Below are 27,762 nucleotides of genomic sequence, written 5' to 3'. Positions count from 1 at the left end.
TCATAATTGAAAGAATAAAACCCACTATCCTTTTCAGCCCTGAAAAGAAGCTTTACTATTTGCAAGCTTTTATTTTGACAGTCTAGTACTATTTAGCTAGTCTTTTTAGAAATGAGAGACAAAGTGTAGACATTTGTCTCTCCCATGTCCAAGTGTGAAGGAGACAGGAAAGAAGCGTATTAAAATGGAATTTGGTTATTGAGTAGGTCTTATTTTGAAAGGCCAAATTTTTTAAACATATCCTGCTTAAACCACTATGGCATCCACACAATAGTCCATTATATTCATGCATTACTGTAGCGAGTTTACATCACAAAATGAAGTACCTTGAGCCAACTGTTGTTGTGATTTGGTGCTATATAAAAGAAAAAAAAAGAATTGAATAGCTCATTATATACAGAAGAGCCAGCATCATTTATGAGCCCCAGCAATTGGCTGCAATATTTGTTGTTTGCAAGCTTTTATTATGAAGGACACACTTTGCTTAGAGTCTGATTTTGAAGGTGAATCAAAATTTAGACAGTCTGGATCATCTTCCCTCTCTTTGCCATCCTTACAGCAACACTCCAAATGACATCCTGATGTCCTTGCTGTAGATCCTGATGAGATATATCAGTGAGTCAATGTCTCACTTGCTCCTGGCATACAGCTTGATGCCATCCATGTACAGGAGGTGGCAGATGGTCATTCAACTCCTGAATGTGTTTCTATAACCACTTGCTGTGATGAGCTGGCTGAGGGTGTTGAGGCCTATACAGCACAGCAGCAGGAACAGTGTATCACCTTGATGTAATCTGAACTTTGATGGTGACTTGTGCAGTTAGCATGGAGTTGTTGTCTTCCAGAGATTCATTCAGTACCTGATGAAGGCTATTAGTACACCATTAATCTTTTATAGCACCAAACACTCCCGTAGTCCATGTAAGGCACAGGCTTTCTTGCAGTCAGTCCAGGCAGTGCTCAGGTTGGTCTGCCTGGTCTTAGAGTCTCTGACTCTATCGGTGAAAGGGTCTTTGGAGAGCAGGCCGTTTGTTCTTTTGAACTCTGCTTCTCTGCTTTATCTCTTCAGACTAGTAGCCAGAGGTGTGAGACTCTGTTTGGCAGTTTTGAGAGCCTCAGTTACGGAAATTTTGTACTTATCCATGGGCTGCTGGCAGTGGAGATAGTAACTATGGCGGTGTTAACATCGTCAGATAGGATTTTGTTAATGAGCCCCAGATGTTGTACAACTGTCTTGAGTCTGGCTAGTCTCGACTACTGCTCGGTATTGTTCCTTTTGAGTTGTCTCCTCGGGATCCTCAGCTCACTAACTGCTTCCTTCTTTTGACGTTAAAGCACTGAGCTATCGGCTGCTTCTTGGTCAGCATGACCTTCTGCTGATCCATAGGTTGTACCTCTTGGGTCAGGGGGGCATTTAAGCTTTGCTTTTTTATGTACTTTGTGTGACTTGTTTAAATCAGCAGCAGCAAATTAGCAAAGGTGAGGCTATTTTGGAGTGTGCTGACATATCTGTGGTTTCAAAGGTAAATCAGTGCAGGTCAAAGAGCCCACACATGAGCACAAGTATCATCAGCGCTTTAGATATTGCTACCACAGAGCTCGAAATGTCCCATATGGTGCATGGCTGCTGGTGTGTGTGTTTTTGTCTGTCTAGTAAACACTGTAAAGCTCCCAGTTTGCTCTTCAGATTTTTCCCCCCTTGGCTAAAATCTCTAACTTTACTCTGAGGATTAAGTGCTGTCAGAGCTGTAAATCCTTGTTGTTTCATTTCATTTGCCTCTCATGTAAAAATCTCTAAACAGACAACTTTGTACTGAAAAAACGCACAGGCAGTCAAACGATTTGTTTGTGTGAGCAAAAGCACTACAAATGACGCGTAGCTCATCATCACGCTGGCTTTTCCCCACACTGAGGCCGATTCTGTTGCCTATTCCACAGAAAACAAAAGAACAATAGCGGGACACAAGAGCGGCCAAGGACACTGCCCAGTATGTTGTAATTCTCGTAGAGCCTCTGGGTATAGCATCAACACCAAATAGACAAACAATGTCATGTTGACTGCAACAAGACTTTTTGCTTTATGTTGTGACATGCACAACATTTGCTTTGTATCATTTTATATGAGGTAACACATGTTGAGAGACACTGTATCACTAGTAGCTTTAGCTTCAACACAGACGCTAAATAAAACAATTAATGCATGCAGCGAGAAGGACTGTGCTAGAGTCATGGAGATTCCACTTAGTCCTAAAATTGCTACTTTCTTTCAACAAAGTAGGCCTGGTGTTTGATTTTCAGTGAAAAAAGTCAGGCTGTTGCATTATATGACTGCAATATTATTGTATGTAGGGGAAATGTAATCACCTAGCATCAAACAAGCTGGCACACATGTAAATCACTGCGTTTACCTCTGAAAAATCATGCATTTTCCATCCAATAGCATGCTCCAGTCCATACAGTACAGAGTCAAGTTCCTATGGTATAGACTGAGGGTCCATCCTTTTGCAGTAGTTGCTAAGAGGCTTTTTAAAGTGTGCTTCTGCTGGGCCATGGCAGTCTAGCAGCAGCAAAAATCTGCGCTTGTGTTGTAAAAATTCAGCAAGGTCAATCAAGCAACCTGCAAGAAGCTGAAGGAGGCCTAAGAGCGTTTTAGCTATGCCAAAGAAGTGCTGTTTTGTCTGTCCGTGTGTATGTGCGGACTTGTGTGCATATGTGTGTGAGAGAGATAGCCCTGAGTAAAATAACTGAAATGAGAGCACCAGCATCGCTCTTGTTTTGGCACTGCCACGGCAACTTTTCCTTCTTAATGTTAGGAGTGGGCAGGAGTGGAATTTAAATGTCCTCTCTCTTTCTTTTTACCTTTTTTTGTCGTTGTTGTTCTGCAGATACTTTCTATTTCTTACTTCTTCTTTGATCTTAATGGTCTTGTGTCGTATAGGTCTGGTTGTTGAGGTGTTTGTCTTTGTCTTGGTAAGTGGCTTGATTTGACTTTTATCCTCATGTCTTCACAGGAAACCAATGAGCTGGTGGCGATTAAGAAGTTCAAAGACAGTGAAGGTGAGTGGAGTGAGCCAGGAAGTTAGGAGAGAAGAGAGGAGCTGCTGTCTAATTTCTGCTGCTTTAATTTCCGAACAGAAAATGAGGAGGTCAAAGAGACCACTCTTCGGGAGCTGAAGATGCTTCGGACACTGAAGCAGGACAACATCGTCGAGTTGAAGGAGGCTTTTCGGAGGCGGGGGAAGCTCTACCTCGTCTTCGAATATGTTGAGAGGGTCAGTTCAGCGACTGCGTCGTTATCATTTGACTTCGCACACGTTCCTCCTCTCTGCTCTGCCGTATCTAGATTCCTAGCCTACTTCTAAGTTTCAGGATTTTGAGACTGCTCACTTAAGCATTAAAAAGTGTCGCCATGGCAACATATGAACTATGCTGTTGGTGAGTAATGGTATTCCCCACTGTGTTGCCAGGGTACCCGGCCAAGTGTTTATTTTATGACAGGTTTTATTTTCATGCTGTACTCTAGTGATTTAGCATGGTGTCCCCTCTCACCCCCTGTCAGGGCTAAAATAAAAAAAAGAAACAAAAAAGAAATTAAAGGTTAACACCATTAATATTTTTAGAGCACACTTTCTAACAGGGAATTTCTTGCACCTTGCAGAATATGCTGGAGCTACTAGAGGAAATGCCCAACGGTGCTCCACCTGACAAAGTCCGCAGCTATATTTACCAGCTCATCAAAGCCATCAACTGGTGTCACAAGAATGAGATTGTGCACAGAGGTGAGGAAGTGTCACCCGGTCTAATGTCACATCTGGAAATCACACTTTTGTGATTCAATAATGATTCAAAAAGGAGGAATTCAGTTCAAATTATGTGGTGTACATGAGCATGTTGGTTGAGCCTTTCCACACATCAAGAATAGTTTGCTAAGACAAAGTACTGTCATAGGAGGGAAACTGAAGCTGTAAAAAATGTATATTGTTGTCTTGTATTCATGTTACGTATTCATGTAGTAGGACAGCATTTGAAGCATATTGTTAATGCCTTTTTCTTCCAGATATTAAACCAGAGAACCTCCTTATCAGCTCTGAGGATGTTCTCAAACTTTGTGACTTTGGTGAGTCTTCTTCGGTTTTTTACAGCAGCCAGCCATGTGTCACGGAGTAAAAACTCCCAGACCATGCACATTTCGCTGCTCGAGTGATGATAACTGCTTTTAAAATCAAGCAAACTCTTTAACACAGTAAATCGCTTTCAGCTGCCGATTGATTGTGATTATTTGAGTTTTTGCAGTTATGTCTGTGATTGCATTGTGCCCATTTTGGTTTTTTGGGCTTAGTTCGGTGTGAAAAATCCCACCTTTAATTTGTCACCTTGTAAGTTGTATATCAGAAGGATCAATTCTGCCATTTGGGAAGCAGCCAAGCAGCATTTCAAAGTGCAGCCTGCTGGGTTTTAACACAATTAATCCGCCAAAGAAGTCCAATTAGTGAAGCACCTATTTTCTCTGTAAAACACTAATAAAGTGCATTGATATGACACGTCTTTGCCATTTTACTGTTTTCCAGGTGTGTGTTTTACATTAGCGTCAGTATCAGCAGGGTCACATGGTTAGTTAGCGTTGCATAATTGGCTAATGCAATGCTATTTAGTCAGCTGGGGTGAGATTTGTTTGTTATTCACTGTTGGAGCTGGCGTTCTGTTTATTGTGACTTTTTTATGATTAAAATGGACTCTCTGTACGACACTTTTCCAAAGCACAGTCTCCAACTGCCTGCAGTGACATAACTAATTAGTTTGATCACATGGGAAGACCGTGTTGTTACTAAGCTGTCCAAATTACTTGAACACTGAGAGTCCTTTTTTTGTTTTTAATTGATCTTTGAAAGAGTCTAAATTGTATATTATCACACTTCAACGTGATGGCTGTGTAACATACAGAATCAGGTGTACGTGATTTATTGAATATCTGTTACTCTGGCTCAGGTTTTGCTCGTAACCTGTCTGAAGGAACAGATGCCAACTACACTGAGTATGTCGCCACAAGGTGGTACCGCTCACCTGAGCTGCTGCTGGGGTGAGTTCCTGTGTGTGCATCTGCGTGTGCATGTCTGTGCATACATGTATATATGCAGGAGCTGAAGTGAGAAACATGAAGCGAAGGAAAGAGCACACAGCACAAGATATGTTTCTGTGTTTTTCCACAGAGGGTATCAGCTTTTCTCTTGTGATACCACCGTACCTTAAACAAAATAACACAGTACTGGTCTCATTTTCTCAGCTAATACTCATTCATTTTTGCATTATATGTTTAATGTATCCGCTCGTGCCTACAGCCTGACACGAATAAATGCAAGTTATAGCAGAAATCTTATTATATCAAAGCAGCTTTAAATAGAGATCTCATCTCATTACAAACTGAGGCCAAACTTTCCAAAGATCCCAAAAATGTCCAGCTGCATTTTCTGGAATAACACGAAGAAGAAGAAATGAACACGATTTTAATCTGTTTAAACAGGAGGCCAGTAAAAATAGACTTAAAGTGTCTGGGCTAATGTGAGACTTATTTTATTGCATATGTACCAGCATGCATTCATCAGTATAAATAAAATGTACCAAGAAAATATCCCCGACACCATTGACAGGTAGGAAGGATCCATGCTTTCATGATGTTTATGCCAAAATACTACAATCTGAATGTCACAAATCAATCTTCTGTTCTAGTGAGTTCATGTGAACTGTAGCCTAATTTTCTTGTTCTTAGAAGAATGACAACCAGTGTGGTCTTCTTCTTCAAGATTCAGCATATTGTGAGGTGTTCCTCTGCATACCTTGTTTGTGGTTATTTAAGTTACTATCAGCTCTAAGCAGCCTTGCCGTTCTCCTCTGGTATAAACAAGGGGTTTTTGGTGAGAGAGCTGCTGCTCAGCATTTTTGGACCACTCTGTAAACCCCAGAGATGGTTGTGTGGCAAAATCCCAGAAGATCAACAGTTCCTTAAACATTTTTCCCCCATTCTGATGCTCAGTTTGAAATTCTGCAGCTCGCCTTGACCATGTCGACGTGCATAATTGCATTGAGTTTCTTCCATGCGATTGGCTGATTAGATATTTACATTAACAAGCAGTTGAATAATTTTTTTTCCTAACAAAGTGGCTGATGAGTATGTGTAAAAGACACTGGAACTATAGATTTTTTTCCTTTTAGAGTGAATCTATTGTCCAATCTTGTAAAATTACTCTTAAAAGAAAACTATTAATGGATGTTCAGAAATGAAGTCTGTGCTTTCACTGTGTCTGCAAATAGGCTGTTTTTGTTTCCTTGTAAAAAGCGGGCTTTCTCTCAAACAGCTCAAAAACCGTACTGAACACGATTTCATCTTTTTAATTCGTCCTATATTCTTTTATAATTTAATGAAAATTGACAAACCAATTTCATTTTTAATTAGTTCACTACTGAAAGCGATGTATTCATTCCGTTCAGTCTAAGAGACCTCAGCTGTAAAAGCTAGTTAAATATGATTCGACATGCTCTATATTTGGAATTTTACATGACACAAACACTCCCAAATCCCCAGTAAGTCTAACTGGATTGTGTTTATTTGGGTTTTATTACATCTGGGCAAATATAATAAACATTACTGCATTATGCTGAATAAAAGTTGACAAAACACAAAAGTTGACTGATTATTGCCTGTATGATAACTGTCACCCACTTAGTGAGCTCTAACTGCATCTCTGTGTGTTTTTGAGCACGAAATTAAGCTAACAAACCTTTTTTTAATGTAATTTCACTGTAAAAATTTTCATTTCATTTCATTTCTTTAATTCAGATGGCTGGAAAAACAGTCAGTGATTTATCTGCTGCATTATGACATGAGCCACCATGCACACACCATACCCACAGATCAAATTTCACTTTCCTCGTGGACTTCTCTTGCCGATGTTGTTTTGGTGCTTTTGCTGCATTTAATGTCCATTCTAGCTTGGAGACAGCTGAACGTCATCTAGCCTCGGTTCTGTAGCCTGATTTAGTAAATGCCCTGGAACATTTATTGAGACAGCGTTTGAATGCTGCCCACTCAAATACTCTCTCCCTCCAACACCACCTCTCCTCTGCTTCTCTGCTGCCAGATCTCTCACCATTTCTCACCAGACTTCTCAGCTCTGTTCCCTCAGAAATGACCATCTTCTTTATGAGCTTCTCCATCAGAAACACAACATCGATCGTTTTATTTTAATTGCACCACCTCCGTGAATTCTATCACCCCCGCCTCGCTGTCACCCCTCTCATAATCGTCTCCTCTTCATTCGGGGACTTGGTTTTTACCCTTTTTCCTCGCCATTTTCATTTCCTCTCTCATTATTATCACCCTACCGTCTAATTAACGAGGTCTTTTTGCTGTATTTGATGATTACATATTTGTCTGTTTTTCTCCGTCTCAGGGCTCCTTATGGAAAGGCGGTGGACATGTGGTCGGTGGGGTGTATCCTCGGGGAGCTGAGTGATGGACAGCCCTTGTTTCCAGGGGAAAGCGAGATTGATCAGGTTGGTGAGCCGAAACAAGGGTGAAGCGTTTAGCTAATTAAACAGGCTGACTGAAAAACAGAAATAGCTTTTGATGTAAATAAATCAAAACCTCACATTTCAAAGTCCTACTGTGTGATGTTTAAGGTGGGCTGACAGGTTTTATCTATTTATTTCAGATTGTTATAAAGGGAACAGGCATTCATAATATTTGACGCTTATGCACCTGACAGAACGCCCACTTTGGTTTCTTCTCTGATATAATAAAACAAAAGAAGAATTACTGAGAGTCCTCGTGTAAAAATCACAGTTACAGGGGCTTTTTTGGACTTCACACCTGGGCAAGAGAAATTTCAATTGTGTTGTCGGAAATAAAGCAACTGGGAGACAACAGAGCGAGCGGGGGGAGATCTCAGAGATGGTGATGAGCGCTAATTTTGGAAATTTAATAGCAAGTCAAATTAAATTTTATTCATCCCCAAATCACAAGTTTGTCCAACAGAGCTCTGAGATCTGAGATCTGTGCACCAGAAGAAACTGTCTCTCTGTTAGCTCGCACACAACCCATCGATATATCGAAGAAAGAAAATGTATTAACACAAATAATCTGTCTCAGGCCTGCCCTCAAACACTTTATGGATTATGTGCCGTTCCAACAAGTTTAGTAGGAAATTTATGGAAACAATGTGCATCACTTTCAGGTCAGTGCACCTGGGCTGGTGCTCTCATTTAAAGCACTTTCGTTGATTGGACAGCATGCTGTGTTTAACCATCCAACAACAGGTGTATCATTTATGACACTGTGGTTTTGAGTTTTTCTAACCTCTGATGAAGATCTAAATAAATTGTACACAATAATTCTAAGCAATAACACCCAGAAAGAATTATATATATATATATATATATATATATATATATATATATATATATATATATATATATATATATATATATATATATATATATATATTAGGGGTGCAACGATACACAAAATTCACGGTTCGGTTCGGTTCGATACTTTGGTGTCACGGTTCGATATCTTTTCGATACAAAAAAATGTTCAAGCATTTTTAATTTGTCATTTATTAAAATTATAAATATATATTTTAACTCAAAAGTACAGTTTTTAAATTTAACCCCAACCCTTGTGCGTGTTTTTTATTTTGACAGCGAATGCACACCTGCGGACCACTTATGTGCAGCCCTGGTTATTTAGCTCGTCATATCGCAGCCACAGAAATTATTTTGTCCATGAAACCATGAAGCTGCACTTTCTTTTTGCCTTATAGTCTGATTTGTCATAACTTCTCCGTTTTGTGGTAAGCTTTTCTTTGGCTGTCACTTCTTCACCCTGACCTGTCTTATTTGGCTCAGCAGAACTGAAATGCTTTTACACACTCACTCACATAAGCTCAGCGATTCTCTGCGCGATCAACCTCTCACATGTTTAAGCTGCGGGAGATTTCACTTGTCATGTTTGCATAGTAAGCTAACGATTAATAAGACGATGTCAGAGGAATTGGTGCACAAATTATCATCACTCACAGATCAGTGCTGTCGCTCTCTATACACAGTTCACGTGATTGCAAAGTGAAAGCAAAAAACAAGCGCAAATTCAAACGCGACTTCAATATGTCACATATTGACAGTGGCTCACCGATGCCAATGACATAATTACCCAGCTACATTTCTGAAAGAATGCAAAAGCATTGACATATATTTTTCCTACAATAGCCCGACGGGCAGGGAAGAGATAGATTTTGGTAGCCCGACTGAAAAAAATCGCTAGCTCCGGGACGTCGGGCTAGCGATATTGCAAGCCCTGTATCTGATTGAGGAATCACTCATCTTTGGAAAAGAGAGTTTATTACAGAGAAATGGCTCTTTCCAAAATAAAAGCTATACTATCCGCTTCTTCTGGGCTATATTCTCAGCAGCATAAGGAGAATCATGTGCTAACAGCGGTCTAAATGACTCGGCTAAAGTTAGTAGCATGCTTGTTGTTTTTTGTCTGCTTCCACTTGTCTTTGCACTAGGATGATGTCGGCGTAAATGTGCAGTCATATTCGTTGTGTTCCCACTAGTGCTTTCAGGTTAATCTCGTTGAAATGACCTTAGCGCCACAACACGGCAAATCTCCGTTAACGAGCTACCGCCGATCGCTCTGTGCATGGGGCTAGACGGCCAACACGTTAACGAGCTAACTGCGCTAACACACTAGTTCCCACCCATGTAATTGAGCATTGCATGGCACATCCAACATACTGTTTTACTTTAGTCCATGACTCGCTTACCTTCAGGGTCATACGTCACATGAAAACCAAAATAATTCCAAACGCCAGATCTGAATGAGAGTGGGGGAGGTCCATGTTAAAAGGAGAGCTTAACTTCTGTCTCGCTAGCTTGCCCTGCGCTCTTCCTTCTGACTATGCTGTCTGTGTTGAGCGCTCAGTGGATCTGCGCTGGACAGTGCAGCCTAGGCGGAGTAGTCGAACACAGATTCACTGAGCGCTCAACACAGACAGCATCGTCAGAAGGAAAATTGATAAAATAAATTACAAATGTTGTATTGTTCGATACATATGCGTACCGAACCGAAAGCACTGTATCGAACGGTTCAATATCGATATGAATATCGTTGCACCCCTAATATATATATATATATATATATATATATATATATATATATATGAAGTGTTATACTGCGTGAAATTGAGACACATATAACACAACAGATGACCATGTCTTAATGATAAATTTAAATCACCAAAAATGAAACACGGACTTCTTGAACAGGTTGTTCCAGCCAGTGTGTTTTATAATTTATGCAATAGTTCCATTGCTCCGAAAGGCACCAACACCACAAACATGGCCAACAGGTCAAGTTCGGTGAGTTGAATTATCAAAGGTGAGGCTTAGCAGAACGCTATCAGCTGCAGCTGTTGCCTATGTTAGCAAAACAGCTATCATTTATAAAGTGGACGGTATTTTATCCAGCTCCTTTATTCACCGTAACCTGACACAACCATAAAGGGATTTGTCTCCTCCCAGGATTGAACTGGGAAACTGTGCTTATTAGACAAATGAGTATATTATTATACCACTAAATATTTACCACACACAGTTTTTAAGAAAAAGCATTTTTTTATATCAGGGTGTCAACATGCTTTTTTAAAAATTGCTGTTAAATTGAGTTTTTACCCAGGACTGAAGAGAAACTAAGATGCACAACTTGTTTGCAGATAGGCAGGTAGGAGAGCAAGGGGCAGGAAGAAGAATCACCAGCACCATTATAGTCTGGGAACACGGGGCCCCGGGGGCCCAAAGTTTAATCAGGGCCCAGAGTGTCCCAGCAGATCATCATATGCGTCAAGATGATCAAAATGATTCAAATCACCTGTCAGCTGTATTGCAGTTGAGCAGTGTGTCATTTATATGTATGATACTGTAAAATATAAATCCATGATATATGGCTTTACAGAGTGTTTCTCCTGTCGGTTTGATTTTACAATTCACATCTTTAATGTTTCGCTTTCACCACTCACGTGAACATTATTTTACTCGGCAGAAAGCAGCTGCTGAAGATTGTGCTGAATCAGGTTGACGAAGAGTGTGATTGGTTTAGCAGAAGTTCACCCCTCCAGTGAACGAAAACGTTCCTCCTTGTCTTAAATGTGCACATCGTCAGATTTGTTAGGTAATAAAACATCGCTGTTGGAAATGTGTAACAATAAAAAACTATAATGGAGAACAAAATGAGCTCATCATCTGTTCCCTAGTTGTTCTGCCACCTTCGATCGTGTTACATGATTTTCATCAGTTTGCCCGGCTGTCACAGAAATGTGCTGTAGATGCTCTGCACTTTTTCTTTTTTTTTTTGAAGCTTTGGAAACTCCTTGTCCACAAATACATCTTGAAGTGAGATTATTTGAAGTGGGATTAACTGCTGTTTACAGAATCAAGAATGAACTTTGATGCTTGAGATCTGCATATATCTTTTACAAACTTGCGTAAATATTAAAAGAAAAATAAAAGGGTGTTTTTAATGATATTTCTCTCTTTTTTTGTCTCCAGCTTTTTACCATTCAGAAGGTTTTGGGGCCACTTCCTGCAGAACAGATGAAACTCTTCTACAACAACCCTCGATTTCATGGAATCAGGGTACAAAATATTAACTGTGCTTGAATTCTTCTCTACTTTTTCATCTCCTTTCTCCTCGCCCTCCTTTTCTGTTTTTTTTTTTTTACCTCCTTTCCTTCTATCTCAGCTTTGTGTCAAATCTCTCTCTCTTTTGTGGCAGTGTTCCCAGCACCATGACTGAGTGGATTGCTATGACTCATGAGATAGGTGGTTGGTGTTCAGTTTAGCAGCAAGAGAAAATGCCCCAGAGGGACGATCAGGACTTGTGTGTGTGCTTGTGTGCATGCGCACGCTTTGTAGTTTGTTCAGCGTGATCCGCTGATAGATTTCTGTGTGATTTGAAGTGAGAGCTCCTTTTATTTATTTTTTTTACTGGCAGCTACATAAACTGTGCATTGGAAATCACAATAGTAGTCTTTAATGCACAGAAAGTTTGCGTTGGTTATGAATTTGATCCAGTGTTTGTGTCTTTGTGCTTCTGCCAGTTTCCATCAGTTACTCATCCTCAGACTTTGGAGAGACGTTACCAAGGCATCTTGAGTGGTTTGATGTTAGATTTGATGAAGGTAAAATGCCAAGAAACATTCCAACTCTCACACAAGAATAAGAATTATTGATTAGACTGCTATATCATATATGAAACCTGAGACAGGGGTCACTAAAATGCATCATTCCCTTTACGTGCATGCCTTTTTCCAATCAGAATCTGTTGCTGCTCAACCCTACTGAGCGTTACCTAACAGAGCAGAGTTTGAACCATCCAGCCTTCCAGCCTCTGAGGCAGGCAGAGAGAGAGAGGCCTCCGCCTGCTTCTCCCAACCCGCCACGCTCCTCCAAGAGAAAAACACACCATCATGGAGAGAACACGGTTCCTACAAGGTTAGAAAGCAATCCTTTATTTCAGGCTTCTGCCAGAGTGTCTACATGCGGTCGTCTTACAAAGCCCAGATTGGATGTCTCTGTGTTAACACTGGAACTAATGCTGTGTTATAGTGACGGACTTTTCATCACATCTAATGTCAGATACTGTTTGTATCTGATTACATCAAGATTTAGTGTTTCTTTATTTTTTTTAAAACCAATGCCATTTTAGTGTTTGTTTTTGTTTGTTTTTTTCATTTTAATATCCCAGCCCAAGTTGAAAGCTGCAAAGCCAGTTTAGCTCACTGAGTTGAGCAGGCAACCACATGCCATATGGATGAGAGTGACCAGCCTGGGTTCGAGTCTGACCTGTAGCACTTTGCTGCATGTTTTCCTCCTCTCTCTCTCTCCCTCTGCTTTCCTGTCATTTCTTCACTGTATCTGTCAATAAAGGCCAAAAATAAGAATTTGATCAGAACCACTGACAGCAAATGCAGTATTAATTTATGCACAACTCTCTTTAGTTCCTGCATTCTCTTTTCAGCCATTCTGCTGAAGATTTGCTGCTGTGCTTGTGGTCGTTGTCATGTTGGTTGACCAGGTTTGCATCGGGCTTTAGCTATCAGACCTCAGGTTTGACTCCTGATTACTTTAGTATACAGAGGAGTTCATGGTTGTTAAGACTGTAAAACAAGCTCAACAAGCTCAAATCATCACCACTACACCACCGTGCTTGACAGTTAGCATAAAGTGTGTTTGGTTTTCGTCAAATGTGGCGTTGTGCGTAACAACTAAACATCTCCACTTCGTTCTTCTCTGTCCAAAGGACATTGCTTCAGAGGTCTTTGTTTAGATGCGACTTTTCAAAGCAAAGCTGTGCTGCCGTGTTATTTTTCGAGACAGGAACCTCGATCTTGGCACCATTTCCTGTTCAGGCAACTATTCAGTCTGTCTAATTGTAGTGTCGTGAACTTTAACCTGCTCACAGAGGGCTGTAGAGTCTAAGATGCAGCTCTTGGGTTTTCTTGAAATTCTCTGAGAACTGCACAGTCTGACCTTAGAGTGAGTTTGCTGGGATGTCCACTCTTGGCAGCCATCTGAAATGTTTTACACTTGTGAGTAATCTTTCCCACTGTGTAGTGATGAAATTCAATTAGTTTGGAAATGGCCTATAAACTTTCCAATACTGATGGCCAGAAACTGTTGTTACTCTAAAATAACGCATACGCTTAAATGCTCGCACCTTCTGATGTTCAGTTAATCAAGTGCATTTCATTAGACCCCGGCTGCTACTTACCCTACGAATTCCTATGGAAGCAGTTCGAGTGTATTTGGCTTTTTGAACACTGTATCTGCATTTTGATTTAGTTTTTCTTAAACAGATAATGACACAGTGTCATAGGCCACATGCTCTAGTTCATCTGGGTTGTATTTATCTAATTTTAGCTATTTTTTGCTGTAATTTAATATGTTTGTCGAAAACGCGTCTCTCTCGTAAATGAGACATTGAGTCTCAACCTGTGTTCATAAAAGTTAAATTAAATAAGTAAATGAAAACCTGTCCTGATATAAAACACTTCACTGGCTTTCATTTTCACATGACTGTATTTTATAACTATATAAACAATGCTTTTGTGAGATAACAGAATATTTTCTTTCAACGCGTCTGCTCAGATTCTTTCCTCGTTGTTCTCTTCTGCTTCTTTTTTTTTCTTTTTTTCATTTGGGACTCAAAAAGATACATCAAAAATAAGTTATTATCATTATTTTGACTCACTTGTAGATGTGGAACTGAAAAATATTAAACAAACTGTTGGTCTCAAATTGTATATTTTAGATTAAAATGCTCATCTAAGGCTTGATAAGCTCGTAACATTTTAATGAAAGAAAGGGTAAAAAACAGAATCAGAGTTTGCAAGAATAGTTACACTTTACGTAAACTACTTTGGTTCTGACACCATGCTGACAGGAAAATCATATAGATTGATTTAATAAGATGCTTTCTCTGGTGCTTGAAAGTTACACTTTTAGTTCTCTGACCAAGATACAGCTCTCGATGATGGATCATCAAGGCTTGTAAAACTACATCAAACTAATAAGCCACGAATCAAGGTCTTAGAAACCGGACAGATCAGTGTTTTTTTTGGGTGGTGGGGTTATTAAAAAAAAAAAAAATTTAATATATTTTTAAAGTAAAATACTATAGCTATTTTAACTTTTTGTAATGTCATATAGGAAATGCTTCCACAAGCACTTTAATAAACGGTTGTAATATTTGTATAAGAGATTATTTTCAATTTAAAAACATAGACTGTCATATCCAGATGGTGTTTTTGGTTTACAGCAGTAAATATTAGAACACCATGCTAAACGGCCCTCCCTCTGCTCCTACAGGAGTCACACTAAGAGTTCAAGCCGTCGTTCCAATAGCAAAGAATGTTCCAGCCTCCCTCGCCACGGAGACCTCCATCACCTCGGGAATGAGAGTTTCCTCAACGGCAACAAACCGGCACCATCCAGTTTAAGTCCGACTCTGCACCCCAAGGGCCAGTACATGTCCCAGACTCTTAATCGTTCTATCTCCTCCAGCAAAGATCTGGTTAACAACAACCTGCCACACCTGCTCAGCCCCAAAGAATCCAAAAGCAAAACAGAGTTTGATTTCAACTTGGGACCCTCCCCGAAGTTGCCGGACCAGGGACATGGGGTAAAGTATGGCCACGGCAAACCCAGCTCCTCTCGCTCTCAGCAGCAACAGCAGCAGCAGCAGCAGCAGCAGCAGCAGCAGGTCAGTCGGCACACTTTCCTGGAAAACAAAACTAACACCCTACAGTCTGGGGCAGAAAAACAACACAGTCGACACGCCCACAGTATGGCCGACTCTGCCCACGGATCCATGTCCTCATCCTCTAAGAGCTCAGCGTCTTATCTCAGTCTGTCCAAGAGCCACAGCGGACTGAGCGATGCCAAATCTGTGGGGAATCTCAGCGACGGTCGACTCCACCCGGATGACCCAAACTCTAACACGACAGCTGGGGTGGGACCCAGTGCCCGCTTCTTCCCTGCCAGCTGTTTAGACCTCAACACCCCTTCAGGTCCTTCTGGGCCTCCTGGCAGCCCCTCTACTCGACACAGTGATCGATCTGGACACAGCCCCGCCTCTCGTAGCAGCGGCAATGCCCGCATGGAGAGCAGCACGCTGGACTCTTCATCCAGGCACAAATCCAGACATAAATCTTTAGTGCCAGGTAGGTTTCATTCAAGTCTATTCATTTTACACTTTAAAAGCTTTATAAAAAAACAAAAAACAAAACACATCATCGCAGTGGATTCCAGCAAGAAGAACAAACAAGAAAATAAAAAAGATCGGCCTGATCACTTAAATTAGTTTGGACAGTTAAATAGTAGAACACTTGTAACTGTTCACTTCTTATCGCTCTGCTAACTTTGACTTCTTTTCCCGTCTCCAGAGGACGCTGGTGCGCCGGAGCTCTTGGACCCAGGAGGACCTGGGATGCCCTCCACTCACACTCTGCCTTCCCCTCACGAGTCTTATCATTACGGCCTCGGCTATACCTCGCCTTTCTCCTCTCAGCAGCGGCCACAGCGCCACTCCATGTACGTGAGAAGGGAACGCCACCGACCACACGGAGTGGAGACAGCGATGGCGGGCTTGCCTCCGCCGGGGCAGGCGATACCAACACGAGCCAGTAGCCTGCAGCTCCTCTCCCCACAGCTGCAGCACAGGACCACCCTCGCTGGACACTCAGTGAGTTCTTCGAGGGAGGACTGCACGGACGACATGACGAGGGTTAGTGGCAGAAAGTGCCTCGAACGTGGCGGGATTGAGTCTAAAATAGCAACAGACACACAATGAAAAGCTTAAATTAGGGTGCATTATGTTGAATGATGACAGCAGTTTTTGTAGTTCCCCACACACTTCCCCACCAATCTGAAAAACCAACACCAGTCATCGCTCATAAGGATTTCTAAACACATTGCCATTCTTTTTGCCAGAATTATCTGACCAGGATCTCTCCACATTTTAACGACCCAGTCCAGAGTCCTCCAAAATTAAAAAGAACTAAAATTGTTGTTTGCCCCACTTTTAAACCCATTTGTCCTCATGCTAGTACAATTAATTAAACAGCAAACCACAAACAAGGTCAAATGGTGCATTTCAATGACATGAATTAGTTCAGAAGTCCGATCCAAGTGGCCATTCGAGGAACTGTTTTTGGTGTTTCCAAACAGGCTGCCGCTTACTCATGCACAATAGAAATAAGTCATAAACACAAGTAAAATTGCTCAAAACACACAAAATTTCAACCTCCACAGCAATAGTGGCACAATAACGCATAAATGATGTGTCAAAAAGTCAAAGGAGCTTGCAAAGAAAAGCGTCTGGACTTCTTTAAGTTGCTTGAAGACGTCTTCAAGCAACTTAAAGAAGTCCAGACGCTTTTCTTTGCAAGCTCCTTTGACTACGATGACCTGGATGACTGAGAACCTTCACAGACGATGTGTCAAAAACGTTTTAAAAGGGATGTTGACGGTGATTGGAAAGCACTAAGGTCAACAGAAAAGGCAGGTGAGGTGTTGCTCATTCGTAAAAGACATTTTAACTGAATTTCTCGTGAGATAATGGGAGGTGGGTGCAGCGTCAATGTTTTAACTTTTCAGTAAGTGCTTGAAAACCTTTTTCTGTTTCCCAAACACGATCACTAAAGCTCTGCGTCTGCAGTTTAAAAGCCCGTCTGAAGGCAATAATAACTGGGGCTGTTTTCTTGGAATTGTTCTAAGTTACAGAAAGATGATGGAGGATGAGGCAGGTTGGTGAAAAATCACACAGAGACAAAATTACAGTTCCTGAAATGTATGAAAGCTCATCCGCGGAAGATATTAAACAATGGAAGCGGAACAAAGGGTGAAATGTTCCTTTGTTATGTGCACTGACTGTCTGTGTGTGTTTGTGAGTATGGGTGTTTCATGATTTGATGTGCGTGTGTGTGTAGGAAGTGTCACTGTCTCGCATTATCATTGCCACTGCTTCATGCTGCTTCTCCAGTCTGCTTTGACCTGCAGCTGTCCGTCTTCTCAACAGAGTGAGCAGTCCCCTAAAGACATGAGCCACCCTTGTGCCCCCATCAAAGACTCTACGCGGGACAACACTGCTGCTTTTCTTACACAGCGCTCTAAAAACGAGGTCCGACCCCCCGACTCCTCCCTGTCTCCAGCCAGTTCAGCAAACACAGAGAGTAGCTCTTCTGACTGCTTTTCTTTTTGTGTTCCTACTTAAGCCAACAGCTTCACTGCACGTTGTCGCTGGTATAAATGTAGCCTCACTGAAAAGCGCTAAGATGTCCTGAATGTTTGTGTTGTAAGCCAGAAAAGACTGCGATAGCTAATGATAAGGGATGAAGTGAGATTAAACAGGAATGTCGCTTAAAACGATAAAGGCTGAGAAAAAAATTGTATGTTCCTGTTTCCCTGTGTGTGTTCGTGGGTCTGCACGATGTGTGCACTCTTTAGGTTGGCATGTACCACGACCCTCACGTTGAGGACGGAGCTTCCTCCAAGGAGAACCGGATGATCTTCACTGAGTCCATGCCTCGGAGAGTAGGGAGCTTTTATCGAGGTAAGGAGCAAGAAATAACAGTAAAACCTGTATGGTTCCTCTTTCTTTTGTTTATTATTCCTTTGACACAAAGAAGATCAAAGATCACACATTCATCATATTTAAATGATCAAAAACAGTCATTTCCACCTCTCGTTGTTTCTCCTCAGTCCCTTCTCCCAGGCCAGATAACTCCTCTTTCCACGACGGCGTCGGCCAGGGTCGAGGGCCAGTCGTACCCATTGTACCCGGAGACCCTGTCGCCATGGCCAACCACTCCAAACGCCAGACAGCTTTTGACTGGTGAGAGTTAATTTGTAGTCTTTATGTGGCATGTTGAGGCAGCAGTGCAGTAAATGTAGGAACAACAGTGGATTAAAGAAACATGAACAACTTTTAAATTGTTAAGCCTGCTGTTAGAATTGTGCACGTCCAGTACAGAGTGTGTCAGACGTGCAGGACATTTATGGATGAAGACGTTTTGTTTTGGTTTTTTCTTCTTTATAGTTTCCTTCCCCGATCTGAACATCATCCCTGCTGTTAAAGTGTCTGACTTTTTTTTTTCTCGCTGTGTCATTAACACCAATTAAGATCTATTGTTCAGACTCTGTGCTGCTGCACTGAATACATATAAACTCTTTATATATATATATATGATGGGTTATTCCATAGATAATAAAATCAGCCAATCACATAGCACCTTAGTGAATTTAGGCATGTAGATATGATCTGCTTAAGTTCAAACTGAGCATCAAAGTGAGGAAAAAAGATGATTTAAGTAACGTTGAATGCTGTATGGTTGTTTTTTGAGCATTTCAGAAACTGCTGATCATCTCAAGGGTTTACATAGATCCAAAAAAGAGAAAATATCCAGTGAGCAGCAGCCTCTGGGTGAAAGAGCCTTATTTGTGTAAGAGGTCAAACAGCTTCAAGGTTACTGGAAAGCAACAGTAAATCAAAAAAAACACGCTTTACAACCAAGGCATGCAGAAGAGCATTTCTGAACCTTGAAGCAGATGGACTACAGAAGCAGAAGACCTCACTGGGTGCCACTCCTCCCAGCTAAGAACAGGAAACTGATGTTTTCATAGCCTTACAGTTGAAGAGTGGAAAACGCTGCCTGGTTTGATGAGTCTTAGTTTCTGCTGCAACCTTTGAATTTTAGGGTCAAACTTTGGCATAAAAAGATGAAAGCGTGGCTCTATCCTGCCTGTCAATGGTTATGGCTGCTCATACTGGTGTAGAGATATACCAGATACTAGTATAGAGATATTTTCTTGGGACCCTTATTACCCTGAACTAAGCATTGTTCAAATGCCACAGCCTATCTGAGTAGACCATTTCCATCCCTTTATGACCACAGTGTACTCATCTTCTGATGGCTACTTCCAGCAGGGTAATGTGCCGTGTCACAAAGCTCAAAAAATCACAAACTGGTTTCTTAAATATGACACTGAGTTCATTGTACTTAAATGGCCTCCACAGTCACCAGATCTCAGTCCAATAGAGCATGTTTGGGATGTAGTGGAACCATAGATTCTTATAATGGATGTGCAACCAATGAACCTGTGATGCTATCATGTCAACATGGACCAAAATCACAAAACTGTGTTTTGCTTTGTTTATTCTTCAAGTGGACTGTATGTGGTGGCAGTGGCTGCAGAAGAAGCCTGAGTTCCTCAGAAAGAGTATATTGTTTTTTACGTAATGACTTTTTTATTCAGATTTTTTATTACAACATATTTTTTTAGATTTTCTGTTTCAAAGCATGAATAGTTTGATTAAGTGTTTCCATTTTCACATGCAGCTGGTTTGAAATTGTAAATCATGAGGATTATTAAGTTAGACTCCTTTACTGTGCTGCATGTGTTATTTCATAGTGTATGGTTTTTATGTATTACTGTATTATGTATTTTGTTTGCTCCCATGCACGTTATAATCCAAGTTAAATGAAAAGTTTCCACATTTGCCATGCAGGACTACTGCAGAAGCAATGGTCATGAATCCTCCAGAGCCCGCCAAAGAGAAGGAAAAGCAAGGCTTCTTCAGAGCCATTAAAAAGAAAAAGAAGAAGTCACAAATAGTAAGATTATTAATGACTTTTTATTAATAAGATTATTCTTGTCACCTGGTTTTTCAAATCAACTATTTGTATTTTGGTTCCATGTGCTGTGCGCCTTTTGAGTTTAGCACGTACTGATTGTAAGGCAGGATCTGCAGTGTCAATATTTTCTTGCAAAAATTTTTCATATGAGCTTAACACTGACATCTAGTAAGATTAAAGGGAAATTCGATTTTATTTGAAAGCTCTTAAAATTGTCGAGTATATCTTAAAGCAAAAGTTGCTCTGAAGTTTCACCATCTCTTTTTTGCTTCCTGTTTATCACATATTCCTCCTCCTCTGCAGTTGTTCTTCTCTTAGATGTCAGAGATTTGTGTTTAGAGTTGTGGCTGTGCATCTTCTGCTCCACAGACCGACATGGAGGACGGGAGGAATCCCAGCATCAAGAAAAGCCTTTTCCCCCTCTTTAGCTCTAAAAATAGCTTAAAGCACAACTCAGCTGTCAAAGTCCTACCTGTAGTCGCCTCGCCTATGGTACAACACCAGCCTGCCGCGCCCTACCCTGCCTCACCAGTAATCTAACCCCGACGCTGTGGCTGCATGTTGACTTATTTTGCACTCACTGGAATGACCCAGTTTGAAATCCTCTCAGTTGACTGATTGATTGGCTAAAGAAAATTTTTTGCTGAAAGGATTTCAAACACAAACATATATATATTTATATATTTAATGCTGCACGCTGTTTTCACATCCATTTTGTCTTGCTATAACGTTTGTCAAATGCAGTCACGTTGCACTCACATTGCATCGTGAGACATTTCAACGTGCAGTGTGCTGTTTGTCAGGCCAGCGTAAGGCATCATTTCATCATGAGAGGGTCACGAACATGTTCAGCACATGAACACACACTCCTGCTGTAGAAATTACTGGTCTCTTTGCTATGTTGTGTAATAATGCTGAAATCATGAATAGTTATTTCATAAAATGTGCTCCTTTAGCTCCTTTCTGAGAGCTAGATTAGGCTAACTAGCTAGCTTAGCAAGGCTGGAAACAGGGAAAATGGCAGATAATTCAACTTATCAGCACTTCCTAAAGGAAGCTGATTATGCTTTTCCTTATTTTCTGTTTCTTAACTTGTAGTGCACCTGGTTACATTTTCTGATAATGATGCTGCTATGTGCAAATAATCCCTATGAGGTAAAAGCTTAGGCTAAACTTCTTTAAACAAATACTTATAGAATGTTTTTTTAAAATTGTTTGATCTGTTCTTCTTAGTATGGTCAACTCAGCTAGGTAAGCACAGTAGCCCCACCCATTTTTTTTTTTAAAGGATTTTTGTTTGTAAAGGGCGACCAATCAGATGAAAGTTGTATTAAACTGAGGCGGAGTTAAAGAAGGAGGAGCTAAAACAGATTGTTTCAGACAGTGGATGAATAGAAGGGCTGCACGAGTGTACAATATACAATGAAATACTTTGAAGTAACAGTGCAAAACTACTCCTTATATAGTCCAAAAAATACAGAACTGGAATAAGGAAAAGAAGTACACTTTAAGTAGTTCTTATGTAGCCAACTGGTACATGAAGCTGAGTAATTGTGTATGAAGCGAAAAGAAAAAAGGCCAAAGATTTACTAGTTACATTTTACCAACAGTAAGAATTTGCTGTTTGTCGCTGGTTTGTATCATTTTTCTTTTTGACCTTTTATGCAAACAAATGACCAACTATCAAACTGCCCAGTGATGATATTAATTATTAGTTGCATCTCTAGTTTATATTAAAGCTTATCTAAACACACTCAGACACCAGAGCAGAGAGTTAAGCATTTTTTAATAAGACAATCATCATCGCCACTTTCTTGTCTCATGTCTGTTTCTGCCAGAGCAGTGCATGAAGGGCTTCACCGGGATTTTAGTGAGATGTGCGATCATCATTTTTATGTATTTGTTTTGGATTAAAAATAACACTTCCATATTTCTATTTCTGAAACGTCAGGTTCCCGGGAACGGACAGGATCACTTGTCCCTGCAGAGGAGCTCCAAGTCGTCCTCTCACCACAGCAGCCGGCGGAAAAACCGCGAGCGATCCCGAGACAGAGATCGAGAACGGGAACAGAGCCGGGACAGGGAGAGGGAACGGGAGCGAGAACGAGAGAGAGAAAGGGAGAGAGAGAGGGAGAGAGGGAGGGAGAGAGAGAGAGTCACTGACTGGCCGGACAAACAAGTGGACTCACACTCTCAGGTATGTGCCTACTTTAATCTGCAGTTTCGATTTATCTGCAGATCACAACCCAGTTTGAGTCTTTCATCTGATTTTTTTATTAGATTTTTAAAAAGAACAATACTTTATCTTGTCATACATACTTAAGTTTTCCTATAAATTATATACTGAAGTCACGAAACTAGAATATATAGCGCCGTGCTCATAAAAAGTGTCACAATAAAGCTCCCAAGACTCAAGGCCCAAAGAAAGGGAAACTGTATAATCTATAAAAGGTCAAAGGTTTTTATTAAAACTGAACCTTAAGAAGAACCTTAAGAATGGGGGGAAAAAAACAGGCCTTGTAGAAGCACATTTAGTATTAATGCCATTCTCGCATTATTCCTACATTTACTTTCATGCTTTTAGGAGTACGAAGGAGGAAGCTATTTTCACACATGCAGTGTAGACCTGAACTTTTCCAGACATTACCCAGCAGTAGGGCGCCCAGGTGTCCCACTTTATGTAGGACAGCACAGTGTTTTATCCTCCGTTCCCCCAACCCACATAGTGAGACAATGCCCCACATTCTGATTTAGTGGAGTCAACACGTGTTAGTCTCAAAGGAAGCAAGTGGTTTACTCAAACCCAAAGATGATTAGCAGGGAGAACAGCAGCTGGAATAACCATTAAGGTTTAAATGTTATTGGGACAGAAAGGGAATAAATGAGTGAAAGAAAAGTACTCAACAAAATCAAACCTTAAGCTTGAATTGAATTTTTATTGCATTTATTTATAATGGGACTTAAAATGTTGCAATTTGTTCTTCACAAACCACTAGTTAAAATCAAAGTAACCGAAACATTAGTAGCATTTCCTGCCTTGTCCCACATAAACATACAGTTTGACCCACAGTTAGCTTTTGGGATCTGGTCACCCTACCTAACAAAAGATATATTAAAACACAAATGTCTGATATTAAAATCAGTTTTATCCTGACAGCTAGTTACTATTAAAGCAATTGTTTAATTTAAGAATATAGCTGGTAATGTTGCTGGGAAAGACTATCTCCTGCTGTATAGTGCATGTGAGACTGACCTAGATTCTCCCAACAGTGTGTGAGACTGGCTTTAGTACTCGGCAGACAGAAAACATTGTTTTCACCCATCAACTCCAGACAATGTCAGGAGAATCAGGTCGGGGTTTTGTCTGAAGTTGACCTTTCTTTCATGTGTCACACAGCAGGAGATAGTCCTCCTCAGGTCCATGCTCACTAATCGAAATGCACATTTTTGGCAAGATAGCTACCTGGGGATAGCATCCTTGAGCCAATGTGAATTCAACAGACAGTTACCTGCAATACTGTCACATGGCCTCAGCACATGTGACACACTGTTGGGCTTGGTCATGGGATTTGTAAACAATAACAAAAATTTAGTTTTATTTTTTAAGATAATTCATCAGTGGTGTCTCTTTCCCCCCCTGCCAGAGCCAACCACTCAAGTCACTACGTAGGCTCCTTCACCTCTCCCCTTCTTCCTCAAATCAAGGACAGGCTCCCCCTCCTCCTCCTCCTCAAGACCTGCGCTTCCAAGCCCCCATGCCCAACCCTCCTCAGCCCTCCTCCAAAGCAGGCTACCCCGAGGGTCGAGGTCATGCCGACAGCAGGGGGCACACTGGGGTGAGCAGCTCCACCCAGGCTAAGAGCCGCAAGGCCAGCTACCCCCTGCCGGGACAGATAGAGTCCAGCTGGCACGTATCTGCTTTACAGCGGGCAGAGGGGGCTCAGTTCACCCCTGAACAGCTGGGCATCAAACCGGGTCAGAATGGACCCACTTTTACCCGAGCCTCCCGCACCAGGATGCCAAACCTCAACGACCTGAAGGAGACCGCCCTCTAAAACCTCTCAACCACACCACCTCCGATGCAGCTCCATCCCGGAAGCACCTGCCAGAATGCAGACATCGTGGTACTGCAGTAAGGGTCTACACAAGAGCCTTTTTCACTGGATCAAGTCCTAATTCAGAAATGTAGTAATCTGTTGATGCTCATGCCTCTGAAATCTAAAAGCCTAGACGTTGATCGGCCAAACACCTGGGACAGTGTGGTTTAGGGAAGCAAAGATAGGGAAGGGCCCATCCTTTCTTGAGATGCCAGTACTGTATCAGCTCTATATTATTGTCTGTCTCTACTTGCAAGGTTACATCAGAACAAGCTGATCATCCCTGTCAAGGAGACACTGCCCATGTGGCCTCTTTGCTGCCATCTTCTGTTCACAGGACGCTACTGCAACACATTAGACAGCCGCTGTCACAGCAGTGGCCAATAAACTCAAATGTTTTTCAAGCTCTGATATTTGATAAGAACATAAAAAATGATTTATATTAACATTATTTATGAAATATTTATTTGTTTTAAATTCAAGGATATAAGCTATAAATGACACAGTATGTAGGTTATATGGGAATATTATAAGGTAATATAGAATTAAATGTGTAATTGCAAGAGCTTTAGTTTCGACACAAAGAAATGCATAGATATTTATGTGTTGATAATACAATATGTCACAAGGAATATTTAATAATGGTGAATGTCTTTTTTTTGTTTGTTTGATTTGATATGTTATTAGCAGATTATCATGTTATGTTGTTTTTACCCTTTTTTCTGATTGTTTCATCAAAATGTAAAAAGAAATACTGACAAATATATAAAATATCTGATATTACAAATAGTGCAAATCTGCCCATCACCCTCATGACATCAGTTTTGACGTTTTGTGACAAGTTGGGCTATTTGTTAGCAGGGTTTGGTAGCAGAACAGCCAGAGTGAGACTGTTAGGCTCTGTGCTTCACATATTGTAATTGTCAGGTCATTTTATCTTACATTCCCATTGTCGCAGTTTTCAAATTTGCCCATTTTTCAGTCCCTCAGTTCGTTTAGTGACAAACAGCTTTCCAGCATCTTGTTGCTGCCATGTTGGTTTTGTCCACAGCCTTAAAAACCATTTAACGGGCATCTTCGCCCACATCACCACGCAGCTCTAGTGAGGGAGGTTTACCTAACATGACATTGAAAATTTAAAGTGTTTTGAGACGGCAGGGAAGCTCTCTGCAAAAAGGCATACCTCACCTGCAACCTTTAAGATCTTAAAGGATAAGTCTGGTAATACTTTATCTTTATCCATTTATTTATTTATTTATTTTGTCAGAAATTCCAAATGCATTGTCTGTGCAGCCAAAGTGGGGTGTATGTGCTCTAAAAATCTTTAGATTCATTTTAATTTGTTATTGAAATTTGTTATTAACTAAAGTAGAGAATATGCTCATTTTAATATAGTAAGTACAGTACTTGAGTGAATGTGGTTACTTACATTCCCCCACTGGCTGGGTGTGGGCTTTTCATAGGACTTTGCTGACGCCATGAATTATATGAAATAACACCAGACTTATCCTATAATATGTGTTTACATTTCCTGTGTGCATTTTAAAAGCTTGTGTTATCAAGAGTTTTGTAAAAGTCTTTTGTAAATCTGAATTTGATTTTCCAGTTTGCATTACTATTAACATTAACAGTCATAATCAGGGATGATTTTACTTAACTTGATTGTTCATTAAAGCATTTACTAATTGTCTTCTGATCTGTGGGCAATGTAAAGCTGAGGTGTGTAGAATGAAAAACATTTTGTGGCCTAGGGGAAGTATACAGCATTGTTTTCCCCCAGTTTTTCCATTATTCTTCATTCTGTCCTCCTTAATATAAAACAGTATTAAGGCCGCTGGGGGGGAACAAAAAACAAAATAAACAGTCTTGTTGCATTATTCTCAGAATTCTGATTTTAATTTGAGAATTCTGGCTTTTTCTCAAAAACCTGACTTCAGTTGCATAATTCTTTAATCTGACAATTCTGACTATTTTTCCAGACATTTTGCTCAAACATCTGACTTGTTCTCAAAAATCTGGCTTTAATCTAAGAATTCTAACATTCTCCACAAAAATCTGAATTCAATTGGGAAATTCTGACTTTTTTTGTTTTTCTCAAAATTCAGATTTTAGTAATTCAGGCTTTTTCCCAAAATTCTGGATGTAATCTAAGAACTGTGACATTTTCCTCAAAAATCTGACTTTAGTTGCAAATCTCTTTTTTTTCTTCTTCTTCTTCTTTTTTTTTTTCCTCAAAATTCTGATTTTAGCAATTCAGGCTTTTTCTCAAAAGTCTGTCTTTAATCTAAGAATTCTGACCTTTTCCTCAAAAATCTGATCAGTTTTCTCAATGTCTGTCTTTTCTTCAAAACTGAATTCTTCTCAAAATTATGATTAACTCTCAAACAAATCTCTCCCTCAGAGAATTCTTAGTTTAAAGTTAGACTTATGATTTTGTTTTCCTCAGGATTTTGAAGGGAAAAAAAGTCATGACCTCAAATTTCTTTCTTCAGTGGCCTTAATTCCCTTTCATACGTTTGTGATTTGAAAGCATAAAGCAAAAAAATGCATTCCAAATGCCATCACAGACAAAAGGAACAAAGAACAGAAGAATGGTCCATGAAAAGTTTGGATCCCCATTTGGTGAAAATAAGAATCAATCACAGTAACTTGATGGTTGACTGAAAGCAATAACACTCACTAAAAGACTCGGAGTGATGCAGATTGTATTAGCCAAATCGGCAGCTAGATGGATTTGAGCCAAATATAGCACAAAGAAGGATTTCCTGCAGGAGACTGATTACAGCGTTGGCAACTGTTGGTATGTGACATCACATCATTCTGCAATACATTTTTTACATTTTTCTTAAGTTTATCCCACAGAAGGTAAAACTGTCCCATGTTGTGGGCTTGTGTACAAAATCCTCATTGCTAATGATTGTAAATGACTGCTGACATGGGTTTGTTTATATCACTAATGGGACAAAGTGATGATGAAGTTTACCTTGCTAGTGACCCGAAGCCTTACGTTAGTTTATCGACTCAACGCGTCAGATGGAAATGAAGGCTTCAACCCTCAGCAGGTCGCACACACTGAAAACTGAGATGAGAAGAAGACTTTTTGTTCAGAAATATGAATGTGTTTCCTATAACATCAATTCTCTTTTTTTGTCATTAAGCTGTTTCCCACTTCTGACAGGGTGTAAATAAAAAATAACAGAGTATCTATACTGACCGTTCTACTTTAAAAATGATAGGGTCTCATAATAAATGCCAACTGTACATTTTTGAATGTCTCAGAGTTTGTTTTGGAGCACAGACGCAACATAAAAACAGACACATATTTGTTTATTCAAGGACATGGTTTAAAAATACAATAAAGAGAACATCTTCAGAGCAATTCAGCTCTGCAATGTATTCCTAAGTGTAATGGGAAA

General features: G+C 40.4%; 1 protein-coding gene across 1 annotated transcript in view; it reads left to right on the top strand.

Moving 5' to 3' along the window:
• cdkl5 (cyclin dependent kinase like 5) overlaps nucleotides 1-27,536 on the top strand; it is a 44,114-nt gene extending 16,578 nt beyond the window's left edge. Inside the window, exons 4-21 of the mRNA XM_080885956.1 lie at nucleotides 3,012-3,057; nucleotides 3,136-3,272; nucleotides 3,659-3,779; nucleotides 4,058-4,117; nucleotides 4,987-5,077; nucleotides 7,446-7,548; nucleotides 11,602-11,688; nucleotides 12,153-12,233; nucleotides 12,371-12,546; nucleotides 14,923-15,776; nucleotides 15,999-16,339; nucleotides 17,633-17,734; nucleotides 18,061-18,166; nucleotides 18,316-18,448; nucleotides 20,123-20,228; nucleotides 20,619-20,780; nucleotides 22,201-22,446; nucleotides 23,894-27,536. Of these exons, the coding sequence (XP_080742082.1) occupies nucleotides 3,012-3,057; nucleotides 3,136-3,272; nucleotides 3,659-3,779; nucleotides 4,058-4,117; nucleotides 4,987-5,077; nucleotides 7,446-7,548; nucleotides 11,602-11,688; nucleotides 12,153-12,233; nucleotides 12,371-12,546; nucleotides 14,923-15,776; nucleotides 15,999-16,339; nucleotides 17,633-17,734; nucleotides 18,061-18,166; nucleotides 18,316-18,448; nucleotides 20,123-20,228; nucleotides 20,619-20,780; nucleotides 22,201-22,446; nucleotides 23,894-24,304 (3,363 nt within the window). The 3' untranslated portion in view covers nucleotides 24,305-27,536. The remainder of the gene's footprint in view (nucleotides 1-3,011; nucleotides 3,058-3,135; nucleotides 3,273-3,658; nucleotides 3,780-4,057; nucleotides 4,118-4,986; nucleotides 5,078-7,445; nucleotides 7,549-11,601; nucleotides 11,689-12,152; nucleotides 12,234-12,370; nucleotides 12,547-14,922; nucleotides 15,777-15,998; nucleotides 16,340-17,632; nucleotides 17,735-18,060; nucleotides 18,167-18,315; nucleotides 18,449-20,122; nucleotides 20,229-20,618; nucleotides 20,781-22,200; nucleotides 22,447-23,893) is intronic.
• Nucleotides 27,537-27,762: the final 226 nt, after the last annotated feature.

Source organism: Rhamphochromis sp. 'chilingali', assembly GCF_963969265.1.
Source record: "Rhamphochromis sp. 'chilingali' genome assembly, chromosome: 6".
Lineage (NCBI taxonomy): Eukaryota > Metazoa > Chordata > Actinopteri > Cichliformes > Cichlidae > Rhamphochromis > Rhamphochromis sp. 'chilingali'.
The sequence above is the reverse complement of the archived record's forward strand: the minus strand, read 5'-3'. Positions and strand labels throughout refer to the sequence as shown.